Here is a 24,532-nt window from a genome sequence, read left to right on the forward strand (position 1 = left end):
CAGGCTGTATCAAATGAAGAAACCATGAGTGTAGGCAGAGGAGAGCTGTTGTGCCAGCTTGAGTCAATCTGGTCCTGGAGAGAGAGTATTTGTGCACTGCACCTGAGACTTGGAGCTAAACTGTTCTCTACAGGCAAAGATACCTACCAGGCAAGATACCTACCAAGCACTTTGACAAAGGTACCTTGGGACAGGGACAGCAAAGCATTCAAGTCAGCTGGGACGTGCAGCCCTTTTGGTGGGGAGCAAAAACCAAACAAGTCTCTTAATGCTTCTAGGCTCTTGTATTTACTGTATATGCTGACGTGGTTGCCATCACCTTTCCCACCCTTCATGCTGTTTGGTTTCCGTACGCCTGGAGGAGAGGCAAATAGAGCTGCCAACTTGCTTCATGGATAAGGATGAAATCCAGTGCATCTTGTCCAGCATACGCAGGAAGTCTGCAGCAGGCAACTGAATACAGGATCCCCTGGTCGTAGGCTAATGCTAAAGCAGATGGACCATTCACCCCCAGAGTTAAGCCCCCTGTTCCTGCCACATCTTTTGAGACACTTGCACTCTGTTTGCAGTTTTATTTTGTCTCTGGAGATGAAAGTAGCTTTGAGCAAAAGGACTGGAATGTCTGCCCATGGCAATCCTGAGCTACTCAGGGTTTGTCTCTGAGGCCCAGTCTTGTTTATATGCAAGCTTGATTAAAGATGAGTGAGAAATTCTGTTCAAGGGTATGAAAAGCCCTTGCCTGTGTTTAAAATCCTTAACAATAAAATCATTAATTCTTCTCCATCATGGTGCTGAGTGGCCAGACACCCTGTTTGATTCACACAATTGAAGTAGAGCTTGTGTGCTTCAGGGTTAGAGTTTCACATCAACCATAGTAAGGGCTGGAGCTCCCTTAGTGGCAGACAAGAGGTGTGAATTCAGTAGCTGAGTATGAATTTCATCCTGCTCGGACAGACGAAACTAGAATTCTGTTTCCAAGTGTTTCTGGGCAGGTAGCTTTGAAAATATTTTCCTAAAACAATTCCTAAAGTCTAGTGTGTTTGAATTGATAGAGTGTTGTGTTTTCAATTCAAACCTTATATGTGTGATAGGATCCTGCTTTGTGTCTGAGTCCATAAAAGAAATCATCTGTGAATTTCAGGTAAAATTCTAGACTTCAAAGAAGTTTCTTGTGACATTGTTTCCTTGGGTTGCTTGTTTGCTTGCTCGCTTGCTTGCTTGTTTGTTTGTGGAGGTTGCTGGTTTTTGTTTGCTTTAAGAAGATCTACGTATTTGAATTTGGCTGTTTCTTGTTCTTGTGACTACCAAGACTGAAGAGCTGTTAAATATAGATGTGTCTGAACTCTTCCTTTTAGTAACCCCTAATTTTCCTGCTTGATGCCTCAAGGATGTAGTGGAAGGAACCAGCTAAAGTATACAAAGAAAACTGAGTAAAATGTTATTAAAAAATAAAAACGCTTACAGGTGGGTCTCCATGCTCTGCCACTGCATAGTCACATCATGCTAATGTAAGAAGAAATTCTGAAGTGCATTCTCATTTCTAAGCTGGCCTTCATGTGTGGAGTTGATTTCACTTGCTTGTACTTACATGTCTAGTCACTACTGACTCTCCCACAGGCAGATTGTAGGGTCATGACCTTGCTGCTATTTCAAGTTTCAGTGGGGAAAGCCAAACATGGAGGAACTATATGTAGTCTTTGGCAGAATCTCAGGTCTGGTGTGTACAGAAATCTTTTTTTCCCATCCAATTTTTGCTTTTTGCCGACTCAAATAGAAGTCAGAAAGCAGCCGGCTGGTCCAAAGTAACATCTTAGTGGAAGGGGTCTTGTAGTCAGGCCCCTCTGGTACAGTGATTCCTTGGGAAGATGCTGATGCCGGTTTTGCAGAAGTCCAGTAAGTCATCTTCATCCTCTGCTTATTGTGCTTCTTATGGCAAACTTTGTAAGGGTTAGTGCAGCAACTTCCACTAAATTTACCGGTTTTGATTAATTCTAAGGCAAGTTTCTGGTCTCTTCTTGCTCTTCATGGATTGGGTAGGCAAGATCTCAGCAGATGCCTTTAAACTTAAGAACAAGATTTATTTTTACCTTGACCAAACTCTGTTGTTTGCTGGTGGTGGGACCCATACGGTAAATGTCTTTTTGAGGCTATTTCATTTCTTTGAAGAATGATGGCCTAGCTTGAGTTCAGGCCATCTGTCTGCCAAATGCCACATCCTGAAACCCATTTCTGATGTGTATTGAGGGCTCTGGAAAGCCTCTTTCAATTGTATCTCCTATGAAATATTTGATTGTGAAAAAGGGCATGTTTTCAGTAGGTCTGCTGGGTAAGGTGCAAGGATTAGACTTCATGGCCTCTGCTTTCACCATGAGGATAACTACGTTGATAAAAAAGATCTAGGCAGTGACAGGAATTTCACAGACCGAGTTTCCTGCACAGACAGTTTTGTATGCAAAGGATGAAGTGTGCCATCCTTGCAGTGGAATATGGTGGGGCATTGATCTGTTCAGATGCTGGCATCCTAGCCTTGAGCTAGAGAGCTGTTCTCTTTCTATACCTTAAGGAATATGAATAATTCAGTAAATTAAAAAATGGGAGACTGTCCAAGAGTATTTGGGCACATGTGGGGAAAGAGCTTTTCTTTCTTAAGCTGCATGACTGGTCCCCAGTGGCTCTTGTTTCTCCTCTTTACTGAAAGACTGCCTCAGTTTCCCAGTTTAGTGAATTGCTTCTCGGAGAACCACAAAATACTTCCCAATGCATCTCGTTTTACCACTTCTGCATTGCAAATCAATAAATGTTCCATGAGTGTGTCAAGGCAAGAAAACAATTAATAGCAAGAAAAACTACTTCCTTGGCTTGCAGGCAGCTCCCAGCTTGCTTCTTTCCCCAGATTAGCAAGGATTTAAGAAGCACATGTTCTGTGTATGCTAAATCAGCTCTGCAGAACCACAGCATACCGTCATCCTGCTCTTATCTCTGAATTCCACGGGCAGGCAATCTCTGCTGCTCAGCACAGGCTGGCAGCTTTAGCCTGCCGGTAGGTGCTGAAAGCTGTGTAAGCGTGGAAATGGCAGTGACACACAGCTCAGATGTTATCTCCCCGGCAAAGCCAAAGGCAGTTTCCATGGTGATGGAGAAGCTCCAGGCCGCTGGGGATGCAGCTGCTCAATTGGACAGGATCAGTAGCCTTTTCATACACACACTATTCTAATAAAGCTTTTATGTGTTTATGTGGCACTCACTTGGTTGTATCCAGCTCTGGAACATAAAATGAAGGGTGAGGGGAAGATCTAAATTGTTGGAGTGAGTGCTGACCTAAAAATTGAAACAGGAAAAGCGGGGTCAAAATGTTTCAAGTACTGGAGCATCCACAAGGGACAGTTTTTTGTGACTGCTCGAGTGAATTTGATATTGGGGTCAGTGCTTTTCTGAGATGTTGCACAACAACATTTATGGCTCCTAAAGTTTTTACATCAAGTGGAAGAGTCAGAATCAGATCCCCAGCTCTTAAATTTTTTCCAAATTGGATCCAAAATCAGAATGGGTCTCTTCTTCTGTATTGAGACTATAAATATCCAAGAGACTGAGAGAAAGTGGATGATCTTGTGATTTCTACATCTGAAGCATTTTAAAATGTCTTACACTTCACTTGGTACTTCTTTTGGATAAAAATCTCAATATCTCAGCACAGGTATGTGGAATTAATTTCTTACTTTTCCTATAGAGTCTTACAGCCTGTGCTTTCACTTTTCTTATTGCTGAGACAGCAGATACAACATCTCCAGGTTTCCCACAATGAAAATGCGTATTTTGCACTTTTGTTTTGATCTTCTATCAACCTGTGCTCTGTGGGTGCTGCAGCACATCAGCAGGAGTTGTCTGTAAAACTGCTCAATTAAAGTAAGAATTTGATTACTCTGACCAAGATTTTTGGCAGTGTTAAACCTTGGTTGCTCTCTTCTGAACTGGATGCTAAAAGAGATTTGTATTCTGTCTTTCAGGTGGTGCAGGAGACCGGGAAAAGATGCCTGTCAATCATGAGGCTTTCCTGCTCATGGCTAATTCACAGAATGAAATGGAAGATTGGGTGAAAGCCATCCGACGGGTTATATGGGCTCCATTTGGTGGAGGTATTGCAAATAGCTCACATGCACATAAATTAAAACATTTGCCTCAAGGTAAAACATATTCTTGTGATTCTAGGATATGTATAACACTGTAAAATCACTGAGATGTCTAGATAAGCTGTTGATTGTCTGAAGTGTTTTGAAGCAAGGGATGGGGTTGAATTTTCTTTTTTTATTTTTGCTAGGAGATGGACAGGAATGAAAGGGGAGTGCACATCCACAGTGTATAACTGTCTCAGTCAGAAATGGGTGGTAGTAACAAACATAGCACTACTGTCAGGATTCAGTTCTTTACAGCAAAATATTCTGTGGGCCTTAAGGGAATGAAGAATTCTGTCCCGTTATCTGTTTTCTTCCATAAGGGCAGATGCCCATCTTGAATATCTATACAGCCAGAGACAGCAAAATTTTAATTAAGTTAATGTAGGGCCCAGTTGAGAAGGCAAAGCTTCCACTGGCTTCAATGGGGATGTAGCCTAAGGAAGAAAAGGGTCAAGCTGAGAAAGCATCTGTAGGGTAATACAGCTGTTGACAATCCCTGTAGTTAACATGAACAAAACATCCAGACTTTCATTGTTGGCACTATAGCACAATCTTTGAATTCTCAAATCAGTAGATTAGGTGGGAGTTGTTTTCCTGGTTTAGTACAGAACCAGGACTTGCAGATGTTTTCTTCTGGGTTTGGTGTTGGTGACAGCAGCTACTGGCCTGCTACTGGACACTCTGCTTTGAAGTGACTTGGGTATTACTGATGGAGTTCATGCAAATAGTGATATGAAGATAGTGCTGTCAACCTCTTTTGAGAGGTATAGATAAAAAAGTGCCAGATAAGGGTTAGGTAATACAATTACTCTTGCTGAAATGAAGTTACTAGTTTTTCTGCATCTAGGGGGGGAAAAGTGACCTTGATACTAAGAAGACCCAGTGTTTGTTAGTCACTTTTGTCAGGGGTTTTTGTCTGTCTGTTTGTTTGGGATTTTTTGTTTTGTTTCAAGTGACTCTTGAAATTTGGAGTCTCTTGGTAGCAGCACTTGGTTTGTCTGGAGGAGATACAATCTCTACTGATGCAATTTTTCCAAGGTCCTTCTTCCACTTAGCAGAGAAGGGTGTAGGTACAAAAGTTAGCTTGTGTCTGATCTGAGGTTACATGTGATGCTGCTGTGCTGTGGGCAGAAAAAACCCTCTTTGCTAGTAGAAAACTATTCTACCAGAATTTCTCCTCAAGCATGAGTATGTGCTTCATTTGCTTCCCTTCTGAATTCCAGTCCACAGTGAAGGGTCTTTTAGACTGAGGTCAGTGCAGGTCCTCCATCAGAAGGATGGAGCCACTTGTAATTGACTTTATGGTGTGTATTTTGTAACTTTGCAATGTACATTCAAGAATGGTGCACTGTCTACCTATAGCCATCTTTATGGCATGATATTGTCAGCACTGCTGGTATCAGTGCAAATTTGGCTTCATGCTTTGCTTGTGTCTTATCAGTCTCTTGAAGTAGTTTCAAAACGACCATCTTTAAGTATTAAAATAATAAATAATTAAGAATCCAAATATTTTAAAAAGAGAAACATGAGTACGGCATAAAGGTAGCGATGGATTTCCCTTTTTGTTATTTGTTTCTTTATGGAGCTAGTATTGTCCTAATTAATTGGCTAAGTTTCTTACCTTTGAATTTTTCTGCAAAGCAGTCAGATAATATTTTGGTCTTAAAATGAGGCAGATACTCTTGCATTGGTTCCAGGAGCTGGAGCTTTATGAGGCGTCAAAACCCAGTATTGATAGTGTGGAAGCAAGGCAGCGCAGGGGAGATTAGAGCAGGCAGGGGGGAATACAGCAGCTTCTGTTTGTTGCTGTTTTCACATCCTGCAGACTTGAGCTGGTTCAGTGATCAAAGTCAGTAAAGGCTGCTTTGGCCCTTGGTGAGAGCCAGCTTAAGCACCGTAGAGGAGAAGCACTGGTGTTTGCAGAGTTGGAAAGAATTGCAGTTAGGTATCAATATCTTTTCTCTATCTGTGGATAAAAGCAGGCCAAGGACATGGGTGCATGTTGAGAAGTCAGTCCAGCCTGAGCTCTCTGCCCTAACACTCAAATGTATTAACCTAAAGCCATCTTGACTATGCCTCCTCTGTAGTCCAAGCTGCAACAGCATATTCTTACATTGTGGCCACTTCTGTGAGCTGGTGAAGTGCCAGCCACTGTCAGGAGTGGTCTTCTACTGCCCGGGAAAGGTGTGTTCCATCACGCTTCAATCTGCTGACACTGGTGGGTTTGAGTTGTGCAGTAGGAAACGAGCTGGCAGGAAATGAAAGAGGGAGAGGATGAGTTTGTAGGTAGATTGATTCCTTGGCCCTGCTAACCATGCAGCTGCAGCACCAGTAATTCCAGCACAACGCGGGCAATGGGGAGGTGTGATGGTGCGGAGAGGGGCGGGCTGCTTCATTCTGACTGCAACCCACACCTGAATTGGCTTAAAGGAACCATAGAGCTGCATCCTCAGTTTCTTTGCACTTCAGAAAGAATGTGTAGGAATGCAAATAACTGGGAAACAGTAAAGATATTCAAACTGTTGTTCCCAAATGTTTTTTAGCCAATTTGGGAAAATTATCAGACCTACACCTTCTCTGTCATAATCAGAGTAGGACAGTTTCTCTGAGTGAAATTCCAGCTTAACTCAAATGTGGGAGGACAATAAACATAGCTGTCTCTGTTTTAATGGAATAATTTGAACTCTGCTTTGCCACCACCAGTAATTTGAGAGCCAAGTCTTACCTATCAACACTTTTTAATATATTAAGCTAAAGGGAGGAGTTAAAAAGCAGGCTTTATTATTAATATGCAAATATCCAGCCCTGGAGAAGGTTGATACGGTGTAAAAAGGAATTATGCCAAGATAAAAGGGGAGGCTTAACCACACTTTAATCTTTGCTGATGTATTGAAAAAACATAAATAAAAAAAGGTTGAGGGTACCTTCTTATGTGTTGATGTGAGCATATGAACTGTGCTTAAAGGTGAACAGCAAAGGCTTCTTAAAATAAAACAGAAAACTCCCCAAAGCTGCTGAGGATCACGAATTACTGATAGAAGACACAGTCAGCTGTATGGAATGTGTTCTTTGAAATACGCTTCAAATGTGGCCTTAAAGTAAAATCATAGAGTTGCTAAGTCTTTTGAAGAAGAGCTGTCTTGTTTATAGGAAAAATAATCTCTAACAAGTTTCCTTGAGTTCCAGGCTTCTGAATTCTTAAGTCTAGTACATCTCATTTAGAGTAGAAGATTTTGTAAACTGAGATTTGAGAGTACTCCATACATTTTGATTGTCTTTAAGAAAGAAGTTTGTCACAGTGACTTGATAAAAGTGAGTTTTGGAGTACATGCTGACAGACGGTGATATAAACTATTTTCTATGATCCTTCTTACCCCTGTGGCAAATTTTGCTCCAAGTTTACACCACTAAAAGCTTATCTGGAGGTGTCCTACAGTGGTGCTGTTCAGTGGGTGCTCATTAATGTGAAGCACTTGTAGTAGTGCCACATTGCTAAATCAAAGGGTTTGTGGCCATAGGCTTGGATGAGAGTGACTTTGCTCTTGCCCTCCCAAGCTGGATGCATTCAAAGTGTTTGGTGTAGCTGGGGGAGAGAGGAGGTTCTGTACAAGTGTGTGGCAGGATTGTACTTCTGGTGTGAGGAGGTACAGCCACTGCAAGGAAGTTCCTTTTTGTGTGCCTTCCTCATTTCTGTCCTACATCAGCTGTAAAACAGAGTTTGTCTAGGACTGAATTTCTGGGTTTTAGAAAACCTACACTTTTTGGTGCCTGAGTTGAATGTCAGGTGGCATAATTCACTCACAGCTCAGCACACAACCAGCACAGCATGGGGACAGAATCATTCTGTGTTAATTTTTATTTATGTTTGTGTTTGGTTTCTTCTGTTTGCATATTCTGTCTTGCCATGAGCAGTTCCTTGCTTCTCTGCCAGAAATACATGTCTCATCCCCTTTCTTTCTCCATTACTTCATCCTAATTTCTCCTCCTCTTCATCCCAAGCTTTCATCAGTTACTTGTGATGGAGGGGAGGTGAAGCAGTTGGAAGGGATGTGTTTGTCGTAGGCCATTGTGAAGGGTTATACCCTGTGACAAAGTAATTGTGTTGCCAGAACTTCATGAATAGTTTTTCTACTCAGGAGGAAGAGTCACTGTTAAACTGGTGGGTCTGAAGAAATGTCCACTGAGGAAGCTGTTCTACTGTCATTAATTCCAGACATCCTCCCCCTATAGATAAACCATGATGTGTGGATTCCTTATTCTTCTGCCAGAAAATAGTACAGAGAATGGGGTCTTTTTGGGAACCAGGGCACCTGTGAAATTGTGTCTTGTATTAAGGGAAAGCTAAAAGATGTGGGATAAGGTGTCTGAGGGGCAATTTAATTCCTGGCTCAATGTCCTTATGGGTAATGGAAAACTAGCCCTGCATAGGGTTAATTAGGGATCATGCTTTAGATGAGTAGAAGTCTTTGAGATAACATCTGCATGAGAGTAAACACAACTGTTTTGAAGGGTCAGATATTGGTATTAGATGCAGATCTGCCAGGATGCCAGACTATTTAGGGGCTAGGATATGACATTAAGTTTTGGGGAGTCTTGAATTTTAATTTTTCAAACAGTGAGAGCAGCATAAACCTAGAGCCATGTCAGTGAATTTAAGATGCTAAAATACCACTGAAGAGGTAATGAAGAGGAGGAGGGAAGTGACTTCTGTTATTTGCCCAGTCTAGAGACAGAGAGATGATTTCTACTTCCTTTCTTGATTGCGGGCTCCTGCAGCATGACAGCCTCAAGTAGGATTCCTGACTGGGTCAGGAGGAGCTCCTTCAGGAGGTGTCAGAGTGGGCTCCCCTTGTGCAGGCTCCCCCAGGTGTGTGGGGAGCCGTGCTGGGTGTTTGTTGTCCCTGATACCTGCTGTTATCTCTGCACAGAGATAGCTGGCGCCTGATGCAGCTTATCAGTGTTTGCTCTTGCTGTTGTCTAATGCTGGGAGATGGGCCCAGCCCGGGGAAGAGGAAGAGAGAGATGATGGGGGCTGTGAGGTCAGGTATCTGCCCAGGACTAGGGATGCCTGAGTCATCTCAGCTGCGAGGAGGTGCTGGGACTTGCCCCCAGGCAAAAGTGTCACAAACGGTAAACCGTAGGTATGGAAACTAAGATGCAGTAATTCAAGTAAGCTGGGAGTGGATCTTGCTGCCAGAACTGTGTACAACAGAGAATGTTTTAAGATCTCTTTCTGAGGCCTGATTAAGTTCTTTTTTTCCTAATGTATCTCTATCAGATGTATCTGGGGCTTCTATTACTGCTGTATGACCAACATACTTTACCGTCACATTACAGCCTTGAGGAAGGGAAAGGCAGTTGTCTTCATTTTTTGTTAAGGAGGCATCTGAAATATTGAGCAATCAGATGATTTGTCTGAGGTGACAATGACTACCTGTAAAAGAACCCCTCTGACTGCATCGTTCTGCAAGGCACATAGAAAGATTACACCCATGGACCTTGACTGTAGGCATACATTTGGAAGAATGCCATGGGATATGATATGAGAGAAGAGGGGACCAGGAGATTTTGTGGATTTTTAAAGATTACCTCCTTCAATCTCAAGAACAGTCCTCTTGTGCAGGAAATCGAGCGAAGGTGGCAGAGGTTGCATGGATGAACAAGATGCTTGTGACAGAGCTCATTAGCTAAAAAAGAAGTACAGAAATGAAAGCAGGAACAGGTAATCTATGAGAAGGAGTACAGAGAAATTTCTGAGCATGCAGCAGTGGATTTAGGACTGCTAAGGCAATCTGGCAGTGGATGTGAAGGGCAGTGCTGGGGTCAGTACTGTTTGACAACTTTGCTAATGACCTGGTTAATGGGACAGAATACACCTTCAGTAAGCTTGCAGATGATATTGAGAGGACTGATTGGTATATCAGATGATTGTGTATTATCATTTAGAGGGGTCTCAACAGGGTGAAGAAAGGAGTTAACAGGAACCCAATGAAGTTCAACAGAGAGCAGTGCAAAGCCCTGCACCTCTTCAGCTGTGATGTGCCATGGAGGGTTGACAGTGGCTGTGCATTTGTTATACTGTTGGTGGCTACTGCCTGTAGCACACTGTCTGACCAGTACCAGCCCCTACACTGGTGGGTTCTCAGTGAGACTCTTCCTGTAATCAGTAGATTCAAGTTTGACATTTGAGGGCTGACAGTCTTAAAAACACTGGTGGTTCTCCCTGCACGACCTGGCAGTGCATTAATGCGACAAATGTGTTCCTGTGGGGTTTCTTGCAGGAAAGTACTTTAATTTCTGTCTATTAGTCCTTTGATGAATGTTATGAGAATATGTGATTACTGAATGAAAGAGAATGGTAGCCAGCTCCTTGCATCTTGCAATTTTAACCATTTAGGAGTTGAGAAGAAATAAATTCACCCTGTCTCTCTTTTCTTATTTTCTTTCTAATGTTACCCATCTCTCACCCACGGTTTCTTCTTTTTTCTTCTACTTGGCAATGGATTGTCCCTTTCATGTCTGCTCAGTTGCTGATTAGAGAAGGGAACATTCAGCTCTTTGCTGCTTCTGGAAGTGTTCTTTAAAGGCTCAAAAATTTACTGAAGTGTTTTATCTATTTTACAAATAGGAGCTAAATGCTTCCTTCCCCTTTCCCAAGCACAGCTGGTCAGGTTCAGCTGTTGCTGGAACTTAGACAATGATCTTATTGCTTGGGTGGTGAAGCTGTAAGTTGAGGTGGATTTTAGCTGGACAGTGGAAGATAAATACATGTGAATTAAGTAACAAATTTTCATAATTGATTGAGTTTGAGAATGCAGCAAAGTGAAACCATATACAATTGACCTGGTAGTGAGTTTTACAGTTGAAAGTTAGAGACTGACAGAGGTATTTATGATGAAGTTTGATTTGGATAAACATCTATGTGTTCAGTGTTGATCTTGTCTGCATCTCAATAAATGGCTGTGCTTAGGTTATCAACCCTGGGATACGGGAAGGTTTGGGATATGGAAAAGCTTCAGGACATAAGCTTGTTTGGCTTTCTGAATGGATAAAAGTGCCTAATGTGCTAAATGTTGGCTGTGAGTCTGGTTTACAGTTCCTGCCAGGCTCCTGGATGGCCAGAAATCCAGGTGAATAATTTTATTCCATACTAGAGGTTTCAGGCTCTGGGATCCTTTAATTTGAACTCACAGCTGGAATTCTCATCCATCTCTAGTGGCGAGACACTGGTGGCAACAATTGCACTGTCATAATGATTTTTTACTTATCAACACCCAGAATTTTTGTAAAGCTTTTCTGTACAGTGAGGACATAAACAAGCAGCACCACTTGGAAGGGGTGACCTGCTGATTGAGTGCTTTCTATGGACATAGCTTCAGACAATTTTATGGAAGCTGTGTTTTAAATATAGAGAGACATATGCAAGAGTCAGTAGGTAAAAAAATCTGTAAAATATGATCTTAGGCTATGGGGAGGAAAAAGTTGTCCTGGGCACCTTGGTCCCCATTACTACTTCCTAAAAGGCATTTTTTGCTGCTCTTGATGTTTTGTTCTCTAAATGCTCTTGCCTTTGTTTAGAGAGAAATAGAGCAATAAACAGAGGGAGTTGACTGTGGATTCAGAATGCTGTGTTTAAGTGGTGTTTAGGTCTGTTTATAATCTTTTCTCTGTGAGCACAGTTATAATCTCAGTTTGGAGCATTAACTGGTCAGTCCATCACTGGGTAATTTTACAGTGCTGCTTTGTCAGTTCCTTTCCTGGAATATTTTAGAGAGATAGGAAGACACATCACACAAGTAGAGAAGACTCTACTGTGGTAGAAAGGTGAGCATAGCTATTTGCAAATCTTTAACCCAGAGTGAACTGTTTTATCAGTCAGTAAATAGAAGCCTGTTTACCCTGAAAAGATTTAATTTCACGAGTAAGGGTTGAGACCCCAGTCCAGAACAGAGGAGGGGTGTGGGGACATAATTTTTTTTAGAGAAGGATCTGACCAAAAATGTTTGGAGAGGAAGGAAATGGGAAGATTTCTGTACAGAAGACAGTAGTGCTGAAGTTTCTCCTGCTGGGTTCAGCTGTGTGGCTGATCACCTCTAGCCAGTTCACGGCCAGCTTTCAGCAGGTAAGATGTTTGAGTGCCCAGGTTTACCTGGGTTAAAAAATTAGTCTGTACAAGTTTCAATCTTCTTCAAAAAAAGGGAACTTCAGCTATGGTTCTAACGTTGATACTAGGCCCTTTCTGTACAAACAGAGCATTTTCCTACATCTGAGGTCCCTCAGACCTGCTTGAGTGTACCTGTATATTAGCTAATCCTCTAAGCCAGCATCTAAAAATACACACACCCCATGGGCACTTGCTAGAGCTGTGCAAGCCAACAAGTTTGCTCACAGTCAGAGATGAGGAGAAATACTCTTGAGTTCATGCAGGTTCACCATTCCTGTCTGTTGCAACCAGACTGAAGACTGAATTTCACCTGGGTTAGATGCCAAGCCTGAAGGGTGCCTGGATATTCCAGGGTGGTGTGAGCTGTAGTGAACTTTCCAGGCAATCCAGGCTTGTAGTGTGTAAAGGCAGGATGCTTTCTACCTTTTTCTGGTACCTGCCACAGAATAACTGCACTGGTGCTAGCTCATGAAAGCAGTGCTGGGGCTCTCTTGTCTCCCTGCAATGACATTGGGAAAGAAAATGCTTCCAGCTCCTCAGCAGCAAGTTCATGGGAGGTGTAATGTTTGAACAATTTTCTAATCCTAAATTGTTTTTTAGTAAATAAGAGCTGCTAAACTTTTCTACAGTTAAAGAACTTCATACCAGTGGGGAAAGAGTTCAGTCTCTATTACTCATTCTCTCCTTGGCACATGTGAATAGGAAGATCTCTGAGTGAAAACTTTGATGATATTTTATATTTGCAATGTGGCAAATTATTTGGATTATATTGCTGTCTTGCAGTATCAAGTACACTTCTGGAGTCTGCAGCCCCTGCAATCCAGTGATTATGTGTGAACCTTGGATTTCATTTTTGGCAAATGTGGTTAGCAGAGAAAGCAGGATCCAAGCGTAACGTGCAAATTCAAAACACAGAAGAAAAATGTTTTATATAATGATTTTTATTCCAGTCTCATCATATTCCATAATCTAAGTCATGAATTTTAACCCCATGTTTTTAAAAGAGTTGAGAGTTTCATATAAGAAGACATGTGCTACTTGAGTGTGTAGCACAGTGTTGCTGTCACAGGACACCTAGAGCTGCAGAGTTCCCTTGTGCAGGAACTAACACTGAAGCAGCTGCCATTTTCTGCTTTAGTTCTGATGCTTATGTGAGTGAGCATGTGCTCCAGCTTTTTCTCTCACCAGAGAGCTGTGTTTGCTCTTTGGAGAAGAGTTTGCATCAGCTTTATCATCTCATAGCATTGTAAGTTCTGCTGAAGTCTGATCATGCTTTGAGTCATGCTGTGTCCTTGGGCACAGAGAGGCTGTGAATCTCACAGGTTAATTTTACTTTGGGTATAACAATATCCATGTTAAATGGCATGACTTTCTATTTCATTGGATACCTCCTCGTTCCTGTGTTTTGAGAGATGGAAAACAGAAATGGAGAAGTGGATGGAAGAATAAAAGTCTGCATTTGCTATCTCCTGTGTTCCCATCCCAAACACTGAGTCCTAGGCATCATGATGTTATTAGCAGATGTGATACAATTTGAGGTATTGTTCCAGTAGTACCAGAAATTCTGGTGGTGTCTCGGCCATTTAAAAGCAGATTTGTCTTGCCAGCAGTTAGCATTGTGGGCAGGCTCTTCCTAACCTGCAGCCTGCTGTTCACCACAAGGGAAGAGAGGATAATAAAAGGGTGAAGAGTGCTCAGGACCTCGTTTGTACCTTTGGTTTAAGGATTTCCATCACTTTCTGAATAATCTTTAGTGTGCTTTAAATATGTTTAGTATACTGACTGGGCTTCTGGTGTCCAGCTGTGCAGTACCATGCTAAATAGCTAAGGAATACCTTACTGTCTTGCCAGTCATAGACTATTTTAGTTTGGAAGGGATCATCAAAGTGCCAGCTTCTGGCCCTGCTCATGACAGCTCTAAGAATCTCACCATGTTAAAGAACTGAAGCTTTTGGTGAGAGGCACTCTTTTCCTCAGGAGCTTTCGGTAAAAACAGAAAATATAGAGAAGTTAGTTGTGGGATAACACTGTCTCACTGACTAGAATCTCATCGCTTGTCTGCTGTGTCAATATCTTCGTAGACATGTGTGTTCACACAGGGCCACAGTGTAGCTAAGCAAGGGGTGGGTCACTAAGTTCAGGTGAATGTGCTCTATGTAGTGACCACAGGCATTTTAACAGCTGAAGCAGGTGAGCAGCTGAGGACAGGTTGTTTTGTTGTTGTTATTTTTTTCCCTGCAGAGGGAGAAAACTTAGCTAATAGTGATAAAATTAGTCAGAAGCCTGGTACAAGGGTTTTGCATGGTAACTGCTGTAGATCTGCAGTCACATGAGTGCATTTTGTGAATGGATGGAGGCCTGACCTCTGTATAACTGCACAGGGCATTGCATGGTAAGCATTTTTGTTAATGACGTGCTTCTTGCCCTGAGAGCAGGAGCTGGGGAGCGGCGAATGATTTCCTGCAAGTAAAGTGCCTGAGTATTGGTTCACATGTAAGGAATTGTAGTGCCTTCCTCTACCAGTTATTCAGCTCAGCTATTAATTCAGGCAACTTCTCTGTGAAGAGCTAAAGCAGAAGCAGTAAGCACCAAAAAAACCTGCACAGGTCAGGGAGTGTAGCTTTTCCTAAGCTTTGTTAGACTTTTCAACATGTCCCAGAGCTGTGGAGGTACTCTCAGAGCATACTAAGGCTACTGTGGAGAAATGTTCCCCTCCAAAACTAGGTTTCTGCTTCTGGTGCTTTGAAAGCAGATGAGAGACCAGACCAGGGCAGCAGGTTGCCTGCAGCACAGTAATATTGCATGTATCAGGAAGGATCCGAAGTGTGGCATGCAGACAGCAACTGTTGCTGAGCTTTTCCAGCTATCTAGAATAGATCTGACAAGCAATTAGAGCATGAATATATTACAGAGCCGATGGGGGATGCCTTTGTTAAAACTTGTGACCCATACTTAGCTGCTGTTTACATTGGCGGCTGCTTCGAGGGTGGGCAAGACCCTACCTGCCTGTCTCTCTCCTCTCTCGCTCCCCGTGCGGAGCGAGCCGGGGAGCTCTGCATCCCATTGGATGTTTCAAATGCTTTCTGCACAAGTCATAATTAATGCCGAGTTGTGGAGCTAAGACCAGATGTGCTGCCGAGATTATCTCCCAGGGCAGATCGGCTGCGCTGTGCTCTGTAGCGCTGGGTGAATGGAAAGCTGCCAGTGCTGGGACTCAGAATGTGTCTGATGCCTGAAGTCAGGACTTTCTTTCTCTGCCGCTCCTGCTGTCTGACACTGCCTGGTTTCTGCTTGAAGCTCAGCGCCTGTCATGTAGCGGAGTGCTGCACAAGAACGAGAGGTATGAGATGATTTTCCAGAGTTTAGATTTGTTGTGGTTTTCTTTTGCTAGAGGAAAAGCAGATATTTAAGTGTAGCCTCAGACAGAGGCTAAGAATCTAAAATAGGAGCTGACTTTACAAAGGGGGAAGGAGTGGGAAGGACACAGGCTATGGCCAAAAATACTACTGGATACCACTCTATGTGGAGATAGTTCTGGGGAGAGGTGTTTTGCTTTGCATACACACAGAATATTTAAATGGATGTGTGTAGATGAGAGCAATCAACTTCTAGTATATGAACACTGCTCTTTCTGGGAACGTGGTCAGAAGACACCAAGTTGTACCACAGACCCATTTGTGTGACTGAGCAAGCAATTTTGTCAATTTTTCTTGATTCCTAACTGTCTTTTGCTTCCCTTTTCTCCCCCTATTCTTGCATTCTTTTCCCGGCTGGATTGTTTAGTTGTTTGGGACTATCTTTTTTAAGCTACATATGGCTCCTACCATGAAACTCCGTTTTCTGTTGCTGCTGCAGTAATTCATGCAGTGTGTGCTTGGGTGGGCTAGAGGAGGGGAAACAAATTAAAGATTTGTGTGTGTGTTTTGTGCTCCACAGCATATGCATTTCTGAATGTCTGCCCGTGATTTTTTCTCAGTGCTTTCATGTGTGAGAGGGACAGATAAATGGGAACTTAAGCATGAAAGTGGGAAGGTAAAAGCAGGCACTTACCTGTGCAGGTGAGCACGTACACAATCTTTATCCATAAGCTGCCTGTCTCTGAGGCACCACATGCGTGCGCGGGTGTATGTGCTGTTGTATTGCAGCATCCAGGTGTAAGCCTGATTATCTTCCCACACATCTTTTAATGTGTGTGGAGTAAGCTCTACATACAGCTGACGTAGGTGTGCCTGGACTTTTCACACTTTAAGCAGATGCAAAGTCCTTAGTCCTCCGTATGAAGAAAACCTACTCAAAAACTGACTTTATCTCTGTCTTTAGTTTATTTTGGTTGAAATCAGAGCCTCTGATGAAGAAAAATGTAGCAGAGAGCATATATTTTCCTGCCCACTGCGTGTCTGGACAGCATAGCTGAATGTATAGGCTTTGTATGCCTGGAGCTGGTGGGTGAGCTGTTCAGGCCAGGACAGAGAGCCTGTGTCTTAGTCAGTACATCATTCCTGGCTTGCTTTTTCCACAAAGAGTCACCTAAATCTTTAAAGAACAGAGGCAGCTTGTTGAAGTAGAGGAAAGAAATTCTGTGGCTCTGCTAGCTCATTTTTTTAGTATCTCTTGAATCTTTCTGAGATTAAGGATGTGGTTCCAGGCATGCTGGAGTTTTTTTTTTTTTTGTGCTTTGAAACCAAACAAAAGGGCCTAGCAATAGATAAGGGTTTGACAAGGAAAGTTAACCCTTAGGTTGCTAGTAAACTTTGGCTTTATTTCCATCTTAACTCTGTCTGGAGTGTGACTGGATGGCACTGGCTCCCCTTCTTTAGAATGAAGAAAAATACTTTAATGTCTTCCAGCGGGATCATCAAATGGAGTGAAGCACTGCCAAGTTCAGTCTGAGCTGCAGGGCCCAGTGATTAAAAACAGGCCTGTGCCTTGAGGAGCTGGCGGATGAGCTGTGTGTGACTGACTCCACATTGCTTCTCCTTGCAAGGCAGGGCAGTCCCTGTCCAAACTGGAGATGTTGTCATACTCGGAGTTTCAGGGGCATTTTTCTACATCACTTTTACAAGCACTGAGACCTGAGAGAAATGAGACAAATTATGCAGAGCCACAGGACACCAGTTCCTCAGTTTGCCCTGTGCGGTGCTGGGAGACTGAAGTAGGCACATCTGCTAAGTCTGTTGCCAGTGTGGCTGAGAGGGTCCAAGGGATAATTTTCTTGAACTTCCTCAAGGTCCCCCAGAAGATGCCTAGATGAAAGATTTCTGCAAGCCTGGAACTGCCAGCATCTAAAATTTCCCTTTGACAGTCCCTTTGCAGCTCCACTCCATAAATAGCCCTTAGCTTGCTCTTTCTAGGAATCTTAACACTATTTTTCTTTTCTAGGCCATGGACAAGTTCTGCAGCCACTGCACAGATGAGCAATTTCTCCAAGGCCAACTTTCCAGTCCCACTAACTGCAACTCTGTGCTTTTTCTCTCTTAACACCAACCATAATTCTCTTACTGCTGAAATAGTTGGCCTGGGTGCAGTCTTTCTTCTGAGCAGCATCTGTGGTGGCCCTTGTCTATGGCTCAGCAAAAAAAAGTAGGCTAGAGGGAAAGAAAAAGCATGGAGCTGCAGTGTAACTGAAAAATGTAGCAAAAGGAAAGTTGCAATTAGCAACAGACTTAGCTTGGGTGAAATATTATGAGCTGATCCCTTCTAATGCTTCGCTGGAAAATTAGAGTTCAAGTTCAAGGGAGAGAGAAAGGCATAGGACTGCAGCTGGAGTTGGGTCAGGGTGGGGCTGCCAAACCAGGGTGGGAGGCAGCTGAGAGAGCTGGGCTGCAAGAAATCTTTCACCCTGGCAATGGCTTGAGTCCTCTTCCTACCAAAACATTACCTATGCAGACTGTATGATCTCTGTAGCACAGCCCTTCAGCAGACACTGTCCCACAAGAAGAAACCCTTGCTTGTGCCAGCTCCTTTCACTCATCCTGTGATAGGCAGATCATCTTCCTCAGTCATGTTTGGTTTCATGCCTGGTCTTTCTTGTTATTTATTTGAAATGAGCTGGAGGGAGGTGAACAATATATCAGTGTAAGGATATTTCAGTGCCTTTATTTCCTCCAAAGATTGATTTTTTTTATCAAGGAGAAAAATATTACTGACCTCAATATGTGAGGAGGAAAGATGGGATCCCCAGCATCCGGCTGTGCAGGAGACACCTGCAGTAATGGTGATACTGTGTTTGTGAAGGGTCCGTCTGCTGCTCCATCTGAGTCTCAAAGGAGATGACCCTTCTATCTCTGTTACCTTAGCCTCACATTCCTTAATCTCTGTGTCAGTGGACTCTATTTGACTGTAGTCCCCTTGTCTCCAGAAGTCACTCACAGGTAGATTGCCCCTACAGAAAGCTACTGCTGCTGTGATCCAAGTTGACTATTGAAGGCAAGGACTGATGTTACCTGAAATGTATTAGAGATGGTGGTAAGCACAGACCAGGCAAGGCTGGGGAAAAGTTGATTCTCTTCAGTGGAGATTATGCATAGAGTTGTTGTGTGTGTGCTTGCTTATGTGTGTCTGACACTGCCTTTGTCCTTGGGCTGAGTTAGGTCTAAAACATCAGAACATGAGCTTATAGAAGAGCATTGTATATGTGCTTTATGCCTAGGGAATTCAGACCATTTACCTCATTCCCAGAGTTTTCCCTAGACAGACCCATTAGGAAACAGATTCTGCAAGTAGGGATTTGAGAAAAAAGGGCTGGTATTGCCCTGACATGTGCCACATCCTGAGCTCCCTGAATTTATCTGTCTTGCATCTAGAAAAATGGACAACATGTATCATTTTAAGGAAATAGATATGCCCCATCATGACAGCAGGGACTACATGATGGGATTAAAAAGCCATTTGTGCAAAAGCAGAAAGAGACTCCCTATCCTAGAAACTGATTTTAGAGACACCTAACTCAGTGAAAATTCAAAGAGATTAGAAATAGGAACTAGTAAAACCTTTACTCTGCAATAAACCCATAATATACAGTGATAAAGATAAGTCACTCCCATGCTCCAGGGCATGCCCTCCTGCCAGGATGAGGGAATTTCCTTTGAGAGTTTTCATGGCCCTCCGGCTTTGATACTGTAATGCAGTTGTGTAGGCTGTGGTGTAGAGAAAGTTTCTGTCTTCTGATGTATAACAAACAGGCAGGGAAAGGAAATTTGACTTCAGGATTCTTCTTGCAGCTTCCATTCAATGAGTTGAAACTGATAATGAGAGGTTTGTTTCACAGAGGATTCAGTGGGGTTAGATTGAGTATAGAAAGCAGGTATGGTTCGACATGGTGTCTCCTATGAAGAACAGTGATTGGTGATTAGGGAACGTCCTACCAGGAATTATCAGCCTCTAATGAATGTGGCACTAAAAAAAAAATAAAGGAAGACATGTTCAGTAGTGGGGGAAGGTAAGCAGAACCTTTAGAACTTCCTGGCCTGGTATGAGCACATATGTGCAAGTATTAGGCACTGCTTCTGGCTATTGGGTGTGAAACAGTGTGACTTCAATATTGTATACTGGGTTTTTTTGGGTTTTTTGTTTTTGTTTTTTTTTGGTTTTTTGGGTTTGTTTGTTTGTTTGTTTTTGGTTTTGTTTTTTTTTTTTTTTTTTTTTTTAGACCTGCAGGTTTGAAAAAGTAAGTGCTGAATGAATGATCTAAAGATCCTTGATATCTGTAGAAAACTTCTTGTAGCTTTGAGAAATCTCTGCATAGAACTTTATTCCTGCTCTGGTCTGGTGTCATCTGAAATTCTGGGAGTAGGATCTGGGATTCTCTCACTTACTGAATTTTTATTGCCAAAACATGATTAACTTGGTTGCTATCCTCCCTTACTCCAAGAAACACTTAGAATTAGAGTTTCAGAACTCAACTCAGTGGCAGTCCTTTCAGATGGAGCAGTCTCCTAGTGGTAGACATTGAACTAAGATCTCTGGCTCTCACAGCCTGAGCCCTTTCCACATTGCCAAAAGATCTGATGCCAGTAGTGGCATTTAGCAGCTGGTATTGGCCAGGAACTCCATACTCCCCCAAGAAACAGACTTAATGATACATATCTACAGTAGATCTGACTGAAGCTTTAACCTAGACCAGTCTGGCGTTACAGAAAATGATACTTCTGATATTTTCAAGATGCAAGAAGTACAGCACACACTTTTTAGTAGGAAGGGCAATAGATTTTGCATGCATTTTACCGGGTTTTAATTATTTTTAATTTTCATTCAGCCAGTTTAATTAAAGGAAAAGAAATAGAAAGTGTCTCCCAGGATGGTGGAGGATTCTCACAATATCCAGTTCTAATGTTGACAGCTGTACTCTGCTGTGTTAGCGGTCCCCGCCTAGTGGGATTGCTTCCTGTTGGGCTGGCCAGCTGCAAACTAGTGGAGGACAGCTGTATGACAGCCTAAGCAGTGGGTGCATGCAGGAAGGAAATGTCCCATAAAGTAAATGTAGCCTTTGTTTTGGTCTTCTTGGAATGGAAGATGGAATGAAAGTATAATCATTTAATCTAAAGCCAGCACAGCCATGGATAACCATAAACCTAACCTTATAACCTTAGGCCCATCTTCCTTGTGTATGGGATATAAACCAGCTTAGGGCCGAGGATAGTTTGAAGCATTGTTAAGCAGAAAAAAAAATTCATAATGTAATTCTTTGTTTTTTAAAATAGCTTTATTCTTCAGAGTCTGTTAGAAACTGGACCTTCACAAAGGCTGCCCCCTCCATGTGAAAGCTTTCCTCCTTGTGTGCCCCAAGCAAGAGCTCAGGAAGAGTTTAAGCTGACACCCAGATGTCTCTCTTGCTCTCTGCTGTCAGGGATCTTCGGGCAGCGCCTGGAGGACACGGTACAGTACGAGAGGAAGTATGGCCAGCGCTTGGCCCCGCTGCTGGTGGAACAGTGTGTGGATTTTATTCGGGAGAGAGGTCTCACCGAGGAGGGGCTCTTTCGGATGCCAGGACAAGCCAACCTTGTCAAAGATCTGCAGGATTCTTTTGATTGTGGAGAGAAACCCCTTTTTGACAGGTGAGTTGACATCACCAAATTCAGGCTGGTGTATGTGTGACATGTAAAATCTGCCAGGAATGGCCATGCAGTGACAATGCTAGCTTACATATTCTTTCTATACCATCGTTCTCTCTGTTGAAAGCACTGATGGAACTTTATCCCACATGGTGGTGGGTGTGGAGATCTTTATTCAGCTCAGATGTGGAGCTCCTTCAGTATTTCAGTTTAAGCACATGTTGAATGAAAAGCACTGCTAGATTTGAGTGCAGCAAACTAAGCAGTTGGTGGGATCTCATCACAGAAATGTGTATGACAGAGGTGAACTAGACAATGTACCTGCTTTCAGATGTTGTGTTCTCCCGGCAGATCTGTACAGAGCAATGTCTTGGCTCCTCCTTAGTCACCAGGTTTCAGAATAGTCACCACCACTTGATATGTTTTACCTGGCCCTTATGCCAGCAGCTGTTTTGTAGATGCTCAGCTTAATGTTCCCACTGGAAGAGTCTCTGTCTCTGAGTGCTCCATCCAAGGGCAGCAAGGGAAGGGGTAGCTCTCAGCTGCACTGTCTCTACACTGGCCCTCATGCAGTCAGATGATCAGAAAGGTGGATGCTGTCAAGGCCATTCCAGCCAAATGCTGTCCTTACCCCATAACTAACATTTCATCCACTCTATCATACGTACATCCTGCCTGGAGTGAAGGTCAGCATTGTGCAAAGCTTAATAGCCCTTTGTGAAATAAGGCTTGAAATAGAGACCTCGAACTTCAGGGATATTTGGATCCAAGGGCATTGTGTAGATCTGGTCTGATTTCTTACCGCAGGTCCATAAATGAGATCAGATCTGGGATCTTGTCTTGAAGACCTGGTACCATTTCTTGCTGGAACTCACTAGCTCCCTTTTACCAGGCGATGCCAGTGGCATCTGGTGTATTGCCAACACATTAACCTTGGGGGGTAGCTTCCCCCAGACCTGCAGCCAGTCTCAACATTACCAATACCTTCCCTGCCTACCAATGCAGGAAGAGATAGCGCTGTCTCCTGCGTGGGCAGAAGCAGTGTTTGGTCTCATCTTGGGAAGTATATCTTTAGAGTTTATTTGGAACATTCTTCTAATTCTTCCCTTCCCTCAGCTTCCCAGACCACCCATCCTTCTTTCTTTGATTCCTAACCACAAACAGTATTTGCTCCCTAAATGGAAGTGTCAAACATTTAGAAATATTTTCTTGAAAAAATAAGTTTGAAATCATCAAATTGTCTCAGTTAATTTTTTCTTAAACAAAACTTTTGTGTTTTTAACTGAATGTCTGGGTGTTCTAGTTCAGAATCAGAATTATCTTAATTCAGTGCTTACACTTTGGAACAGGAGTATCTGTGGAAGGAATGAATTAGGAGTGGAAGTTCCAATTTTATGTTTTACTTTAGTCTTATCTAACTTCATTGTTATGTGGATAAACCAAGCCTCCACCCAGCATTTTTAAAGCAAAATACAATTGTACAGTGGTTTGGATTGGAAGGGATCCTAAAGTTCATCTCCTTCCAGCTCCCCGCCATGGGCAGGGATAACTTCCACTAGACCAGGTTGCTCAGAGCCCATTCAGCTTGACTTCGAACACTTCCAGGGATGGGGCATCCACAGCTTCTCTAGGCAACCTGTTCCAGTACCTTACCACCAAGTAAAGCACCTTCATTTCCACAGGTATTTGCACTGGCTAAATAGATCAGTGCTAAGTCTCCCCTTTAAGAGAGGCACTGAGGATGTCCAGGAAGGAATGCCTGCGTTTTGGGTAGTCAATGTGTAATGCAGTAACTAAAGGTTCAGTGCAAAATCAAAGGAAGTAAGCCTGGAGTACCTGAGTGGTGGAAAGTTGAAGGTGTCCCAGTTACTGCCTTTTGCTCTTTCCACCATGTCTCCCTGTATACATACAGTCTGTTTTACATATTTGTAGTCACAGACAGTGGTAAGGGGGAGGCAGTTTCCCTCTGGCTAAATGAAATGCTTCTCCTCCTAGCAACCATAATTTTCTTTGTATGTAACTATAACTTATCTCTGTATGGCCTGGGATAGCTTGGCAGCAGAAGTGTGAAATCCTTATGCTTCTTTCCAAATCAGGTGCAGTGAAAGGAATAGCCTTTCTTATTTCCCAGCTGCAGTCAGTACTTTTAGACGTCTTTGGTAACTACAGATGCTTATAGCCTCCCTACCCCATGGTGGATCAAACCTTTGTGATGACTGGCAATTAAAATATTTATTTTTGAAAGGCATTCTTTTCCAGGGTTCTTATGAAAGGCTAGGTGTTGCTGTTTTGGAAGCACTTATAGCAGTCTCCTCCTGTTGCACTTTCATGCCACTGAAAGTCTGGTTGTATTTCATATGGCATCGTGGATGGAACAGTTACTGCAGCCAGTGGCCCTGAAGCTCTGTTCTGGGCTCTGCTTCTCAGTGGTAGATCCACCATCCATGCCTGAAACTCCACACTAAAGGAAAAAAAAAAAGAATCAGAGCACTGATCTCGTTTGTAAAACACTATAATCCACTGAAGAAAACCACTGTGTGAAACTGTGATATTCTCAAATATGATGGAGCTGTTTAATAGGAGGAATAGCATTAGCAGGATAAGGAGTAAATGGTGTCTGCTGACAGTTTTCTGTTGTCGTTTTTCCAGTTTTGTTTTAGTTGTGTATTCCAAAAAAGAAACATACTAAGTAGAAGAGGTTCAGCTTTTGGAAAGAAGAGAGGATTTGAAGCTCTCTTGCCCAATGTTCACTGATATGTTTTTCTCAGAATTCTTTAAAGACTGTCAAGGCAATGGTGGATGAGGAGGAGCTGGTGACAGAATCTGTTTTGGCTTCCAACAGTCAAAACCTTTGAGGAGATCATCTGCAATGTTGTACCAACGTTGTACCACATGGGAAATTGGAACTGGATTGACTTTATCATCATACACCAGAAGCTGGGTAGCTGGAAAGGGTTCATCTTCATCATGGGATCTGATACCTCAACCCCAACTTTAAAGCAAAAGAGAAAGAAGAGGAAAAAGAAGTTCCTAGATTGGGAGAGAAAATAAAAGCTGATATCCTATAATAACAGATGGGCTAGGAAATTCCAGATACCCCAAGCCAGGCAGCCATGCCAAAGGGCAGTAGAGGACCTGGAGGAAAT

At 42.8% G+C, this 24,532-nt stretch overlaps 1 protein-coding gene across 3 annotated transcripts in view; it reads left to right on the forward strand.

Annotated features, from left to right (window-relative positions):
- Window positions 1–24,532, forward strand: part of ARHGAP22 (Rho GTPase activating protein 22) — a 125,116-nt gene that overhangs the window by 85,741 nt on the left and 14,843 nt on the right. For 2 of the 3 annotated variants that reach the window (XM_066323896.1, XM_066323900.1), the window contains exons 4-5: window positions 4,005–4,181; window positions 21,182–21,389. In XM_066323896.1, coding sequence (XP_066179993.1) covers window positions 4,005–4,181; window positions 21,182–21,389 — 385 coding nt within the window. The remainder of the gene's footprint in view (window positions 1–4,004; window positions 4,182–21,181; window positions 21,390–24,532) is intronic. The other variant, XM_066323897.1, reaches the window with a different exon arrangement.

This window comes from Sylvia atricapilla, chromosome 8 (assembly GCF_009819655.1).
Source record: "Sylvia atricapilla isolate bSylAtr1 chromosome 8, bSylAtr1.pri, whole genome shotgun sequence".
Classification (NCBI taxonomy): Eukaryota; Metazoa; Chordata; class Aves; order Passeriformes; family Sylviidae; genus Sylvia; species Sylvia atricapilla.